General features: G+C 47.6%; 1 protein-coding gene across 1 annotated transcript in view; it reads right to left on the bottom strand.

The window, feature by feature from the left end:
- Window positions 1–5,419, bottom strand: part of RBM20 (RNA binding motif protein 20) — an 89,462-nt gene extending 84,043 nt beyond the window's left edge. The window contains exons 1-3 of the mRNA XM_030759263.2: window positions 4,098–5,419; window positions 2,647–2,708; window positions 683–774 (exon numbers count right to left, since the gene is read on the bottom strand). Coding sequence (XP_030615123.2) covers window positions 683–774; window positions 2,647–2,708; window positions 4,098–5,273 — 1,330 coding nt within the window. The 5' untranslated portion in view covers window positions 5,274–5,419. The remainder of the gene's footprint in view (window positions 1–682; window positions 775–2,646; window positions 2,709–4,097) is intronic.
- Between the last annotated feature and the right edge of the window lie 9,071 nt (window positions 5,420–14,490).

The following is a 14,490-nucleotide window of genomic DNA, read 5'->3' as shown; positions in this document are numbered from 1 at the left end:
CAAATGTTCTTTTAAAAAAATATTAAATTTAGCTTTTCTTTCTTGAAATAAATCATTCCTTTTCATAAATGTTTAAAAGTCGTAAGGCAAACGTAATAAAATAACTGGTTTAAGCCCCCCAAAATAAAGTCATTATTAGGACAGAAGTGGGAAGAGAAAAGTGAAAATTCCATTTTAACACAGTGATTAGTGATTGGCATGATTATACTTCTGGGCATGTTGATAACCAGCAAAGCTTTACGTCTAAAACATGTAGAAAACACTGAGGAGGCCAGAGAGCAGGCCCAATGCATTTTAGCATCTTGGGATCTGTTTCCTTTATAGATGTGTCCACAAAGGCACATCGGGGACATTTGGTTATTAAAGATGGGGAGTAAATGTCAAGTAGATAGCTAGTGGGAAACAGCCGCATAGCACAGGGAGATCAGCTCGGTGCTGTGTGTCCACCTAGAGGGGTGGGATAGGGAGGGTGGGAGGGAGACGCAAGAGGCAGGAGATATGGGGATATATGTATATGTAGAGCTGATTCACTTTGTTATACAGCAGAAACTAACACACCATTGTAAAGCAATTACACTCCAATAAAGATGTTAAAAAAATAAATAAATAAAGGTGGGGAGTAAGAAGCCTTTGGAAAACTGATTTCTGCTTCAAGCTGCTGATCTGTGGGGCCCTTTCTCACCTTCGTTCCCAGCAGGGTTATAAACGGCTGTGCTGTTGGGAGAGGCACACAGTGTTCCCTCTGCAGAGCCGAGTACACACCGGACAGCGGCGCTGGAGAGGGGTGAAAAAGGGGAACCAGTTACTCAATAAGTTAAACAAAGAATTGCCATGTGACCCAGAAATTCCACTCCAAGGCTTAGACCCCAAATAGCAGAAAATAAATGTTCAAACAGAGATGTTCACAGCAGCCCTATTCATAATAACCAAAAGGTAGAAACACCCCAAATACAGATCAAAAGATGAATGGATAAACAAAATGTTTATATATATATATATATATATATATATATAATATTATTCAGCCATAAAAAGGCTACATACGCTACAATGTGGGTGAACCTTGAAAATATTATGCTAAGTGAAAAAGCCAGTCACAAAAGGTCACATGTTATATGATTCTATTCATATTCAATGTTCAGAAGAAGCAAATCCATGAAGACAGAAAGCAGAGTAGTGGTTGCCAGGGGCTGGGGGTAGGGAGGGGGAATGGGAGTGACTGTCTAATGGGTATAAGTTTCCTCTGGGGGTGATGAAAATGTTCTGGAACTAGAGACTGGTAGTATTTGCAAAACCTTGTGAATGTGCTAAATACCATTGAATTGTACACCTTAAAATGGTTAAAATGGTGAGTCTTATGTGAGTTTTATCACAATAAAAAAATGGGGAGCCAGAAAAGAAATGCCTTTTTAAAATCACTTTTTTAAATTATGGCAAAATACACATAACATAAAACTTACCATCTTAACCATTTTTAAGTGTACGGATCAGTGGCATTGAGTACATTCACACTGTTTGGCAACCATCGCTACCCTCCATCTTCCGAAGAACTCTTTCCCATCTTGTAAAACGGAAACTCTGTACTACCTCCCCAGCCCCTTCTCCCCGCCCCTGGCAGCCACCCTTCTACTTTCTGTCTCTATGAACCTGACGACTCTCAGTACTTCCTGGAAGTGGAATCACACAGCATTTGTCCTTTTGTGACTGGCGTATCTCACTTAGAGTAACGTCCTCAAGGTTCACCCATGTTGTTGCCTGTGTCAGAAATTCCTTCCTTTTGAAGGCTGAATAATATTCCACTGTAAACACAGACCACATGTGTTTATCTATTTACCTGGCCTGGACATTTGGGTTGCTTCTACCTGTTGGTTACTGTAAATAAGGAAGGGAGGCCTTTTGGATGATCTCATTTCAAAACACTTAACCCCATCCTCTGTTCTACACCCCTGGGCCCAGGCTCCTCTCTTCTGTGTGGGTATCTGGAACCCCTTCCTCACTGGTCTCCCCAAGTCTGCCTTTGCCCCCACCACCTATTCTCAGCATGGCAGCCAGGGTCCCAGTCAGTGAAGCCAGAGCACATCCCTTCTCTGCTCAGCCCTCCAGCGCTCCAGTCCCATTCAAATCAAAAGTGAAAGTCCTCTACACAAGTCCGAGTCCTCAGGATGGGGCCCCACTACTTCCCTGGCTCCTCCCCCCAGGTACTCTACACTGCTCACACTGATGCTGCCTGAGCATCCTTGCACCACGCCAGGGCTCTCAAACTCGCTGTTCCTTCTGCTGGGAGTGCATGTCCCCCAGACGGCCACGGTTCATTCCATGCCCTCCTGGAATGTCCTCAGTGAGGCCTTCCCACCACCAGCCCCTCTGAGGGCGTGCACACACACACACACACACACACTTCATGCCTCTGCCCTGAAGCCGTTTTCTGCTTAGCGTTTACCACCAGAGATGCTATAGAGTTCACTAGTTTATCATCTGATGCTGCCCCACCCCCCTGCCATTAAGTGTAAAGCTCCTTGAGAACAGGGATTTGCTTGTTTTGTCCTCTGCTCTTTCCCCAGCAAGAACAAAGCAAGGCACACAGTAAGTGCTCAGTGAATGTGCGCTGAGTGCATGCATGAACCTGTCCTCCTGGACAGCACTTACTTTTCAGAGAAGAGCAGGCATTTCTGAGCATGGAGTTTCCCTTTTACATGCAGCTCCCAGTCCTAGGCCAGAAGGAAAGAAAAATGACCGAAGGAGAACTGAGCCCCCAGGAAGGCAGTGGACGAGCACAGGCTTCCTCCTAAGGGAAGGGAGGGCAGAGTGCCCAGATGCTGGACCAGCCCTGCTGATGCCTCTCCCTCCCCTGCTCCCCTCCCATCCAGGCTCCTCCCCCGTTCCTGCCTCCCTAACCAGCCGTCGTCGTCATCATTGGCCTCCACCTGCACATCCCATGCCTATCTTGGACAGGAGCCCAGATTCACAAGTTCGATTTCCTCTTCCCCTCTCCGGGGGCCCCTGGTCCCACCACACCTCCGATGTACTTCCATATGAGAATCTGGCAGGTGGACTCCCAGGGAGTTGCAAAGCCTTAGAAAAGACTTATGAGAGACAAAATCCTCCATCACCTCCCGCGTTAGCCGGCCCCCTCCTGAGACAGGAGGTGAGAGGGTATGGTCCACCCAAGTGACAGGGATGCGTTTGCATGACATAACCCAAGCAGGGGTGAATGACACACTGTGGTGTGTTGCCCGCTAAACAAGGATTACTGTGCTCTGCAGACAAGATGAGAGACAAGAGGCCGTACAGCTCAGTGATAAGAGGTGCAGGCTCTGGGAGGGTCAGACCCACGTTTGAATCTCCACTCCACCACTTTCTGGCTATGGGGCCCTGGACAAGTCATTTCATCTCTCTGGGCCTCAGTTTTTGCATCTGTAAAATGAGTATAATAATAGTATCTACCTTGGAGAGTTACCACTGACACAGAGAAAGGGTTTAATATATGCTAACTGCAATTATTATTGCTTTGGAATATTTCACTGCATCATCAATACATCTTGGGGGAAAATTTATACTACCATGGACTTTTGTTTGCAGGGGCCCAAAGCACTTTACAACCACTGAAAAGGTGTAATAAGGCTCTACCTCCATTTTGCAGATGCAGAAGCTGAGGCCCCTCTATAACAATTTGTCTAAGTCCCACCTGAGAATTACTCCCTTGCCCAACTCAAAATTCTGCTAACACTTTCCCCCTTTTGTACTCAGTACAGTATACTTTCTCAAGGAATGTAGACAAGGAGGCAGAAGCTAATTCCTGAGTCCCTTTTCCATAACCCAAGTGGGGTCACTTGGTCCTCCACTCACCCTCATCTCTCACCTATAACCATGGGTAAGAATCTCTTATTTGCCTTAAAGCAAGGGACTGGCCCTGATACATTTCTGAAATTCCTTCTGGTTCTAATACCTAGGCTTTTCATCAAGGGTACTGATGGCAAAATTCTGTTACCCAGTCCCCAAATGTCATAGTTCCTGGCCTGTGACCAGCAGGAGTTGGGCTGTGGTGGCGAGCCCACAAGGCTCCAGCTGTGGCTCCCAGCCGGTCCTGGATGACTCACCTTCAAATCAAACACCTTCTTGTCGCAGATGCTACAGACGTGGGGCAGGTGGAGGGGGGTCACACCGTGAAAGTCATTCAGCTCGTGCGCCTGCAAGGGCTGCACAGACAGCATCGCCTGCTCCTCCGTGGCCCGCCGCCAGGCTCCGCTGAAACCCTGTTTGCTGTTGTTGAGCCGACCCCCAAAGGAAGGAGGGGTCCTGTCTGGGGTGGGCTCCTCGGGGTCATACAGCTCATAGGGCTGGCTGGGGGCTGGAGGCCACAGGTTGGGGACTGCTCTAAGATCGGGCTTGCTTTGGCCAGAGAATCCATGGGGGCTCTCCCACTGGCTGTTCAGACCCTGCAGCAGCGGACCTACCTCGCCTTTCAAGCCCCCGGCCGGCTCAGCCGCAAATCCACCTGCCACCTGTGACCCTTGGGCGTTGGGTCCGTAGAAGTCCGTGGGAAAGGCGGCTTGGCCATCTTGCCCTGAGTGGCTGTAGTGCCCTTCATAGGTCACGCCGCCCGAGGTAGAGGCTGAGGCTGGCAGGAAACTGGGCTGACCATCAGTTTCAGAGCCATATGCCTGGCCCGAGTTGGCTTTGCCATACTCGTAGAATCCCGCAGCAGCAGGGGCGGGCCCAGTCTTGCCAATGTCCAAGATGACTGCTGGCTGGGCAGGGGTCTGAGGCATGACCCCGCTGAAAGGGTGCATCACAATGGCATTGGGGGGCTGGCTGGGGAGGCTCAAAGAGGGCCCTGGGCCTCGTGTCTGGCCCTGGGGCGAGAAGGCAATTGCATTAGAGGGAAACCGGGCACTGGGCATGGTTGCTGCGTGTTGGGGCACCCCGGCGTGGCCATGGGGGGAGCTGATCATGGACGGATGCCTCAACTGGTTGAAGAGAGGCTGGGACATGGCCACTTTGGAGAGGACTTGGTTCAGGACGGTGGCGGCCGCGGTGTTGTTGGTGACGGCCGTCTGTGCCAGCTTTAGCCGGTGGAGGGTGAGCTGAGCTTGCAGCTGAGCCAGCTGGAGGCTCGCGGGCGAAGGAAGCAGCGGGTTTGGGTTACTGACCGAGAACGGGGTCTTGTCCAGGAGCTTGGCGGCACTGCAGGGAGACAAAGGTCTAGATGCACAGCTGTTTTCCACCCAGGGGGACAACAGGCTGTTTGTTTGCTCATCCGTGGCCCCTCCCATACAAACAAGACCCTCCCACACAGGCCCCACATGTAATCGAGTCTGCAAAAACCTATGCTTATACACATCAATTAGACAATTATTTTAAAACTCCAACAGAAAAATTCTTATATGGTATAATGTTCAATCTCACTGGTAATCAAAGAGATACAGGTTAAGCCATTAGAAACAAATATTTGCCTAGCAAAGTAGCAAATATATATATATATATATATACACGTATATATAACTATATAGCCATATATATATCTCACAGCACTCAGTGCTGGTGAGATAAAGCAGAATGGATATGATATCAATGATAGTCTAAACTTGTGCGACTTTGTCCAAAGGTAGTCTGGCGACATGCATTCATTACAGCCATACTCTTTGACCCAATAATTCAATTCTATAAATCTAGCCTAAGAAAATGAGCTAAAATGCAGACAAAACTTGATACCCAAAGATGTTTAATGATACTACATTATTTAAGAGTCCAACGTTGAAAGTTACAAATAACTGATAATAGTAGGGAGGGGAGTTTTAAAGTGAGCAAATTATAACATATTTATAGAATGAAATGTTCAGTAACCATTCACTACTGGTGCGTACATTTCTATTGTATTATGTAATATTTAAGACATTCAAAAAAGTGTTCCCGGGCTTCCCTGGTGGCGCAGTGGTTGGGAGTCCTCCTGCCGATGTGGGGGACACGGGTTCGTGCCCTGGTCCGGGAAGATCCCGCATGCCACGGAGCGGCTGGGCCCGTGGGCCATGGCCGCTGGGCCTGCGCATCCCAGAGCCTGTGCTCCGCAACGGGAGGGGCCACGGCAGTGAGAGGCCCGCGTAACGCAAAAAAACCCAAAACAAACAAAAAAGTGTTCCCATCACCAAGCTTAAGACAGAAAACATGCCACCACACTAAGTCCTCCTTGGGTATCTGCTCTTCCATCCTCATCTCACACTCATCCTTGCCGGTCATAGGCTCCATTTTGAATTTGGTAAGGTCATTGTTTACAAAGAAAACAAAAATTAGTGACACGAGAAAAATCCATAGACTCTAATGTTAAATGAAAAAAGTAGTCTTCAAAATTGCACACAGAGTGAATTGTGTGTGTATATTTGTGTGAACACATTTTCATCCTTGTCCTCATTTCACATCCAAAAGCAACAAGAATCATGTGCCCTTCAGTTCACTCTCAAACCCAACTAGCACAGGAAACAATCAAAAAATTACAAGTGAAGAATCTGAATTTGAGATCATAGGCAGTGGTGGGCTCTCACAGAATCTTATTTCGGGGGTGTTCTGTCTGACACGTGCCTTTCACGTGACCCCTGTTGGTTGGTTACGGTGTTTTCTAGACCAAAAATCAGGACCCGTGGACTAGAAAGGGAACAGACTTTCCCAGAAAATCTGGGACACGTGGTTACCATTGTCAGGGCTCTTTTGTAAGACCCTACATTTCCTGGCCTTAAAGTCCCCTTCCAAGGAGTGGGTGCAATCAGGAAATGTGTTTGGGATGTTGATAAACTGGAATTCTCAGGACATTTTAATGGGAAGAATGGGACCGTGCAATTGAGATTGGGATTGCCATGGACAGCCCAGACTGCACGTTCAGCATGTCTATGGCAGTGTGGGATAGAAACTGCAAAGCTGGCACACTTTAAACAAGGTGTCCACTGTCACATGCTCTGTCCCGTACAAGTCTGATGACAATGAAACAAAGGAGAAGGGCCAGAGGTAGGGACAGGTGAGGGAAAGAAGGGAGGTGTGTGGCATGTCACTCCTCTCCCACTTTGGGTTGGCGCATTACATTGGTCCGAGAGAATGAGGGGAGGCAGGTGGGGGAGACAGGTGAGTGGGAGAGATTCTCACATTTACTGCGACACTGTGTGGCCAGTGCTTTGCCTATGTTATTTCATGGGATCTCACCATTAGTCCTATGGGCTATGGGTAACCTCACCCTAGTTTTGCAGGGCAAGAACCTAAAGCTCAGAGAGATTAGGTGATCTACTTAACGAATACCCATCGTTGGTGAGTACAGACCAGGGAGTCAAACCCCAGCCAGGCTTTGCAAAGAAGAGAAGGGGCGCAAGTGGTTAAGTACACAGCTCCTCAGCCCTCTCCGAGGACTTCTTCATGGGCTGCTTCACTGTTTTGCCTGAAGTGAGTTCTCAGAACATTAGGCACACCCACATTCAAATTCAAGTACAAAACACACTTCGAAGCCAGACAAAAACGACTTTGTCTTACTCTTTCTCATTCTATGTGAGATCAAGAATTTGCTGTAAGTCATTAAAGAGACAGGACCTTCACCCAGCCAGCAGCCCTGCTGTGCTCCAAGGACAACACAGGCTGGCTGCGTTTTAAGATACTGGGGGGCTGGTTAAAGGTCGTGACAAACCTTTTCTCCTCTGGGTAGTTGTGCTGGTTGCAGCCAAGCCTTGGTGGCCCCAGTGTGGCCCGGGCACAAATCATGGCAGCAGCAGAGTTGCAGAAGAGCTAACTGTCCACGTAGGCAAGAATATGAAAGGAAAAGGAGGATGCTCTAGAGTCTGGTGATAGATTTCTACTTGTGTAGTATTAAGTAGCTGAGCTTTGGAGGAGCAATTAAGCTTAATTCAAAACCCTGCCCACACAGTGCCAACCCTTCCTACCAGGGCTGTCCTGCAACGCAGGCTGTCCTTGCTAACAAGGCAATGATGAGGTGCCAACTTGGTTTCCATGAGAGAGTAAGACAAGGTTGGTTCTGTTTTTCCCAGAGAAGTCAACTGTATTTTCTAAAACTGTGTTCTGGGCTGGAGGGAGCTCTTGCTGGAGATTCCCCTTTGCCTCTGAAAGGACACGCAAGGAAGAGCTGTCTTTCCAACTAGGAGAGCCAACCTCGCTGGGTATTTGTAGGTCAGCCACGGGAAACGAGTGCTTTTCTGAGGACAGTCCAGGTTATAGAAGTTTACTCATTCACATGCAGCATGAATTAAGAAGACTGGCTAGATTTTCTTCCCAACTTCTGCTTTGCCTAGCAAATTCCTATTGTCCTTAACTTGAATCAACCTTGAATGGAAGTGATTTCACAGGAATCATCAGAGCTAGATAACTTTATGAACCAAAGACCCTTCGACAAAAAATAAAAGGCACTTTATCCTACTTATAAAAAGCCTTAAAATTCTTAGCCTATCAGCATTAATAACTTAAAATTCAGGTGCATATAACAATCATACTTCTGAGCCAAAAATTGGGGCATGTCATCTGACACCCTAAAGGATAGAACAGAGGTCACCCTCCTGTCTTCCTTGGTTTTTCACTGTCACATCACTGCCTTATATTGAAAATAACTACTTATGTGCCTCTCTCCCTCCACTAAACGTAAGCTCCACCAGGGCAGGGAGCACGTCTCGGAGATTCTCGCATTTTCCAGGCACACTGCCTCGCACTTGGTGGGTACTTGGTAACCGCCACAAACAGAATGAAGAAGGAAGATAATGCATGCATTATAGGAAGGAGAATCTAAATATATGCAGAAAACAAATGGATTTTGCTGTTGTATACAGCTTACACTTCACTCAGGTACAGAGCCACCGGCCTAGGGAGCTGTCTACAATTCCCCATTCCAAAGCAAGAGTTCCAATACTCTCACTCCCTGTCCAAATCTAGGTTTTGAAATCAAATGGATAATCCCTGTGGTAGGCTGAATAATGAACACCCTCCCCCCCAAAAAAATCTCTACATCCTAATCCCCAGAACCTGTGAATCTTACCTAAAATGGTAAAGGGGACTGTACAGATGTGATTAAATTAAGGATCTTGAGATGGAGAGATTATCCTGGATTATCTGAGTTGACCCAATGTAATCACAAGAGTCCTTATAAAATAGAGGCAGGGGGATCAGAGTCAGAGAGAGAAGATATAAGGATGGAGGCAGAGTCAGAGAGGAGAAAAGATGCTATGCTGCTGGCTTGGAAGATAGGGGGAGGGGCCGTGAGCCACGGAAATGCAAGTGGTCTCTAGAAACTGGAAAAGACAAGGAAACAAAATTTCCCCTCGAGCCTCCAGAAGGAACCAGCCTTGCTGACACCCTGACTTTGGCCCCGTGAGACTGATTTTGGACTTCTGATCCCCAGAACTGTAAGAAATTTAAATTTAACTGTAAATTACTAAATTTGTGGTAACATGTTACAGAAGCAATAGGAAACTTATAAAATCCACCAAGAAAATTAGATGCAAAAGAGGCTTCCACTCAGAGAGGCAGCAGGGGGTGTGGGGACATTGGCTGGATCTTTCTGGTATGAACTCTTGCCCCCAGAGATCCTGGGGAGCACAGACCATCTGACCCAGGATCTGAACACCCTCTGGGAACTTAGCCAAGAGCCAGAAAAACCCAGAAGTCTCTTCCTTTTCCGAGTCACATTTCTCTAAGCAGCTGGAGCAATGGCACCCTGGGAGAATTACAGACCCTTAGCGATCAAGTCATCCACCCCTCTCATTAACAAAGAAAGTGACTTGCCCAAAGGCACACAGTTGAGTGGCAGTAAAACCTCAATGAAAACCCAGAGCTTTCAAACCAGCTTCTAGTGCCTGACAGAATAGCCTTGCCTCCAAAAGCCTTAAGTTCCAGAACTATCTATTTCATCACCAAATTATCATCTCCACCCATATTTCCCTGTGGTTCTCCCCTCTGTTCAGTGAGATGCTGACTACCTTCCATATGCAAGGCACTTGCTGAGCACTGGGGAGGTGCAGAGATACAGGCCCTTTCTGGAACCCCTGTCAGCTCCAGAAGTGAGAGCAGGGATGCCCCCTTGTCTGGGGAACAGGTGGGGGGCAGGGTTCTATGCACCTGCCACATCCTCTCTTCTTCTAGGTCTTGTGCAGCAGTTCTGTTTGCAGTCATATGGTCAAACCTCATCTCTGGGCAGAAGGGAGTGCAGCCCAGTCAGGCACATGACCTGGGCATCCGGCACAGAGCTAGAATACCTACCACACAACCCCACAGAGGGCTGGTCCACATTCGCAGAAGAAACAGCACAGCCGTTCTGATTCATCCAGGCCTCCACGAGGCTCACTTCCCCCAGGGCTGAGGTTTCTTTTCCTTTCCTGAGCCATTAATTGTAACAAAGAATTCACAGTGCAAAAAAAAAAAGAATTCACAGCGAGTAATTACATTAAAAACTTTGGTTCCCTGCTCACTTAGAAAGTTGGTTTTTTTGTTTGTTTTTTGGGTTTGTTTTTCAGTTAAAGCAGAATTTCTCTCAAGAGTTTTAGAAATAAAATACAACATAAAGGAGAATGAGTTGCCTTTATAATACTGGGAGATTTAGGAGCTCCAGATGAACACTGTTTCTAATGGTTTAATCCCATAGTGTCAAATGGATGTGTGACATATTGCACCCCCTGGGACAGCCAACATCTGTCTCTAACCCTCACTCTTTGTCCCAAAGCTCTTTCACATTTTATTGAGTCCCCAGCAGGATGTCATGATGGATTAGTATTTGGGCACAAGAAGTGAGGCACTGTCCTTCTTCAGTTTGAGTCGGGGTACTGGAAATTCAGCAAGATTTTTGTGACATAATCCATCCTGTTCTGAAAGGAAGGGAGGGTACCCATGACACAGACAGGGGCCGCAGGGCCTCTGCTCTGAAACAGACTCCAGCAAAGGGGCCAACGGGGCTTCACGAGTTTGATTCAGCCCACAGGGACTGAGCACCTATTCTGTGCCAGGCAAAGGTCCTAGAGATGGAAAAAGAGAAATCTTCCCGAAACCACAGGGGAGACAGGTCAACACAGAGAGGATGAATGTTCCGAGGTAAGCACAAAACAGTGAGGTACACCAGGAAGTGGCTCAAGCCTCAGACATTTCACAGAAATGTAACAAGTGAAAGAAAAGGCCACCTCAAGGGCCTTCCCTGAACTCTGCACAGAAACTTGCAAACATTCTGGGTTTATCAATCAACCTACAGATGCAAAGATGCATCAGCTGTTGGTGAAAGGCAGCTATAGGGTGAGCTGTGGTCAGAGACCCGGCTTCCGTCTGCCTGTTACTGGTTGTATGATGAGGGAAAGTCGCTTAATTTTTCCAACCCTCAGAATTTTCTCATCTATGCAAGAAGAACAGTAATGTCCACCCAATGTGACCCAGTCCTGGACAGTCAGAGCCCCTGGCCACAGTGACTGGCTCAGGAATGGACACTCCCGGATACTGCTGGAGCTGTCAAGAGAGGGACACTTGTCTTCTTGTCAGGCCACGGCCAGGTTGCTAAACTGGCAGAATTTAAGCCACCACTTAAGGATGCCTGAGAATAAAGCCCACCCAAAGACACTGGCCTGGAGACAGGGGCACAGGCCACTCCTGAATGTCTGCATAGGGATGCCTCATGCCGGCTTCCCCTGGATCTGCTTGGACTTTTCTTTCCATGAACCAATGCATTTCCTTTATGTGCTTAATAAAAATAACAATGTAAAAAGAAAGCCAACCTACTTGAACCACCTGCATGGAATTCAGACGGTTCCCTCCATGGCCTCACGTTGACTCAAGAGCTCCCTGTCACGCCCCAGCTCCTTCTGCAGAGCAGAATGACCATACGGACCCAGCGGCTGGAGGCGAGGGGTTACTCAGAGGACGCCCGGGCAGGCACTTTGGTGTATCTGCTGACAAGAGAGACCTGCTTCCTGGAGGTTCGGGAAACAGAACGCTCCTCCATCCTCGGTGGACTAAGGGCCCCGCACCATGGTCACGAGGCCACGTATGAATAGGGTGCCAGGGGAGAGGCCCCGCAAGGGTGTGGGCTGCAGGACTTTCTACAGGTTTGGAGATCCGGCTCTGGCCACACAGGTGCTCCCGTGCGAGGGGACATAATGCCTCGGCCCTCACCTGGGAGCAGTTTCTAAGCCACGCCTTTCATTCCTCAGCACCTAACAAGCCATTTTTTGTTGTACTAAGAACTGGCTTTATTATGCAAGGCATTCATTTATCCCCCAGGAGGAAAAGTTCTTTATTACAGATATGATGGTTCTCTGGTCTTCTTTCACTTGGAGGAGAGGTAAGTGTACATATTGGGCTGTGGGCTGCCCTGTACGAACCAGGGTGGGAAATCAGGCATCCTGGGTTCCAGTCGTAACTCAGCGCTTGTCAACTGAGTCACAGTGGACAACAGACCTTACCTCCCTGAGCCTCAGCGTCCTCAACTATGAAAAGAGAAATCACAGTCTTTCCTCATTTACATTAATGAGGGTTGATGTGGGATTCACTAAGGAGTTGTCAGAATGCTCTGGAAACTGTGCCGTACAGACGTAAGGATGTGGCATTGGCCGAAGATTACCGGAAAGAGAACATCTTCTGTGTGATCACAGCACACTCTTCCCTTTCAGAAAACATTCCTCTACAGAGGAAGTGATATTTGTCACTCACATCCTTGGAGATAATCTCACTGCCACTAGGATTCAGAGTAGAAAGAGGTAAAATCGATTCAGCCATATTAATGGAATACCAAGCATACCAATGTGATTGAGCTCTGCATCACACATGGGGGGCGGGGATGGGAAGGGGCATTGCCCAGAGGCTAAGGGCACAGGTTTCAGAGTTTGTATCAACCTGGGTATGAATTCTAGTTTGCCACGTATCAGCTGGTGACTGTGGGCAAATACTTATTCTCTCTCAGCCTCAGTCCTCATTATTAAAGCAAAGATGGTTATATCTGAGCTGTAACCTAAGCTATAGGTTTGTTCTGAGAGTTAAATGACAGGGTGGGCATAAACTGTTCCACACAACTCCTACACACGGTAAGCAGTCGCTAAACCAATGAAGCAGCGAGCGGCACAACTACTAGACTTCTTACCACTATCATTACCATTACTATTACTACCATCACCGTCATCGCAGTCATCACCAGGGCAAAGGGCAGGTGAGCTCTGCCAAGGCAGAGAGATGAACCTTCCTCAGAGACAGATAGAGATGGATGACAGAGAACACAAAGAGATGTAAACACAGAAAGGGAGTAAAAAAAAAATAAGAGTGGACATGTGCTGGGAGAGGAGAGAGCAGGAGTGCGGACTGGCACTTGGGGGGACACAGAGCGTTACCACAACTGCTTGGTGAACTGGATAAGGAGTCAACAGTAGATCTGAAGGCCATGCAATAACAGAAGGACGCAGCTGAAGTTCAGTGGTATGAATGCGTGTGGACTCACAGCAAGCTCTTCCCTGGTAACGTTTGGCCATCCAGAAGCAGAAGCCAAGAACCGCAGCTCAGAGCATGGTGGCACCTACCCCAACGGGACCGGTCACATTTTCAGTAAGCACCATAACTTCCAAGATACACAATCAGGAACTTAAATTCACTTCCAGTTCAACACAGTCCCAATGAATATGCCATTTCTTCTCACATGGTAAGATACAAAATACCATCTGGATGAGAGAGCTCATGACCAGGCAAGAGAAGGTTTTCCAGGTTTGTTCACACTTTATGGAACAACCAAATCAAATCAAGTGCACTGGTCAAGGTCAGGGTCAGGCCTTTGCTGGGTCCTGCCCTTCCATTGCCTCCTGGGAGCCGAACCTCAAATCATAAATTCTCAACTCGCTGTAACACTCTTAGAAGCTAGGTCAGGATATGAACCACAGGGAACAGCCCTAAGTGTCAGGTTACAAAGATGACAATGATGATACCACAGTAATATTGGGGCTGAAGTTTACCCTGTAGCTAATTATCACAAGTGTTAAGAGCAAGAAGAGATCTCAGAGACTAGTTTAACACACTCATTCTACAGAGGAAAAAAGGGAAGCCCAAAGGACTTGCCATAACATGTGAATCAACCCAATCACACAGCGAGATAGAGGAGAGCTGGGACTGGAAGCCAGCGCTCATCCTCGTTCCTCGGGGCTCATGCAGGCACTAGGGTGTACCGTCCCCATCAGCATGCAACAGGTGAGTCTTCTTTCTGGGAGAAGAGTGAGATCACACACTTTTTTGACAGTGCTGTCTTCCTGGTAACAAGAGAGCTCCTGGATTATCACCTGAGAGGCCTCTGTGACTAATTTTGAGATGACTGGGTTCATGCTGGCATTATCCCATGTTTGGGTTTTAGCCTGACATTATCATATGATGATTCATATCACCATGACACCTCTTGGAATGATTCATAACAGCAATGATAATCCTATCATCTCTCTTTTGTTTCATATTTTTTAGTTGGAGTCTTAGTGTTTTCACCTCATTAGCTATCTGACCTCTAGGACAACCATA

This window comes from Delphinapterus leucas, chromosome 16 (genome assembly GCF_059928025.1).
Source record: "Delphinapterus leucas isolate spDelLeu-1000000601 "Yukka" chromosome 16, BTC_Dleu_Yukka2, whole genome shotgun sequence".
In the NCBI taxonomy this organism is placed as follows: Eukaryota; Metazoa; Chordata; class Mammalia; order Artiodactyla; family Monodontidae; genus Delphinapterus; species Delphinapterus leucas.
This window is presented reverse-complemented; position numbering and strand designations above follow the sequence as displayed.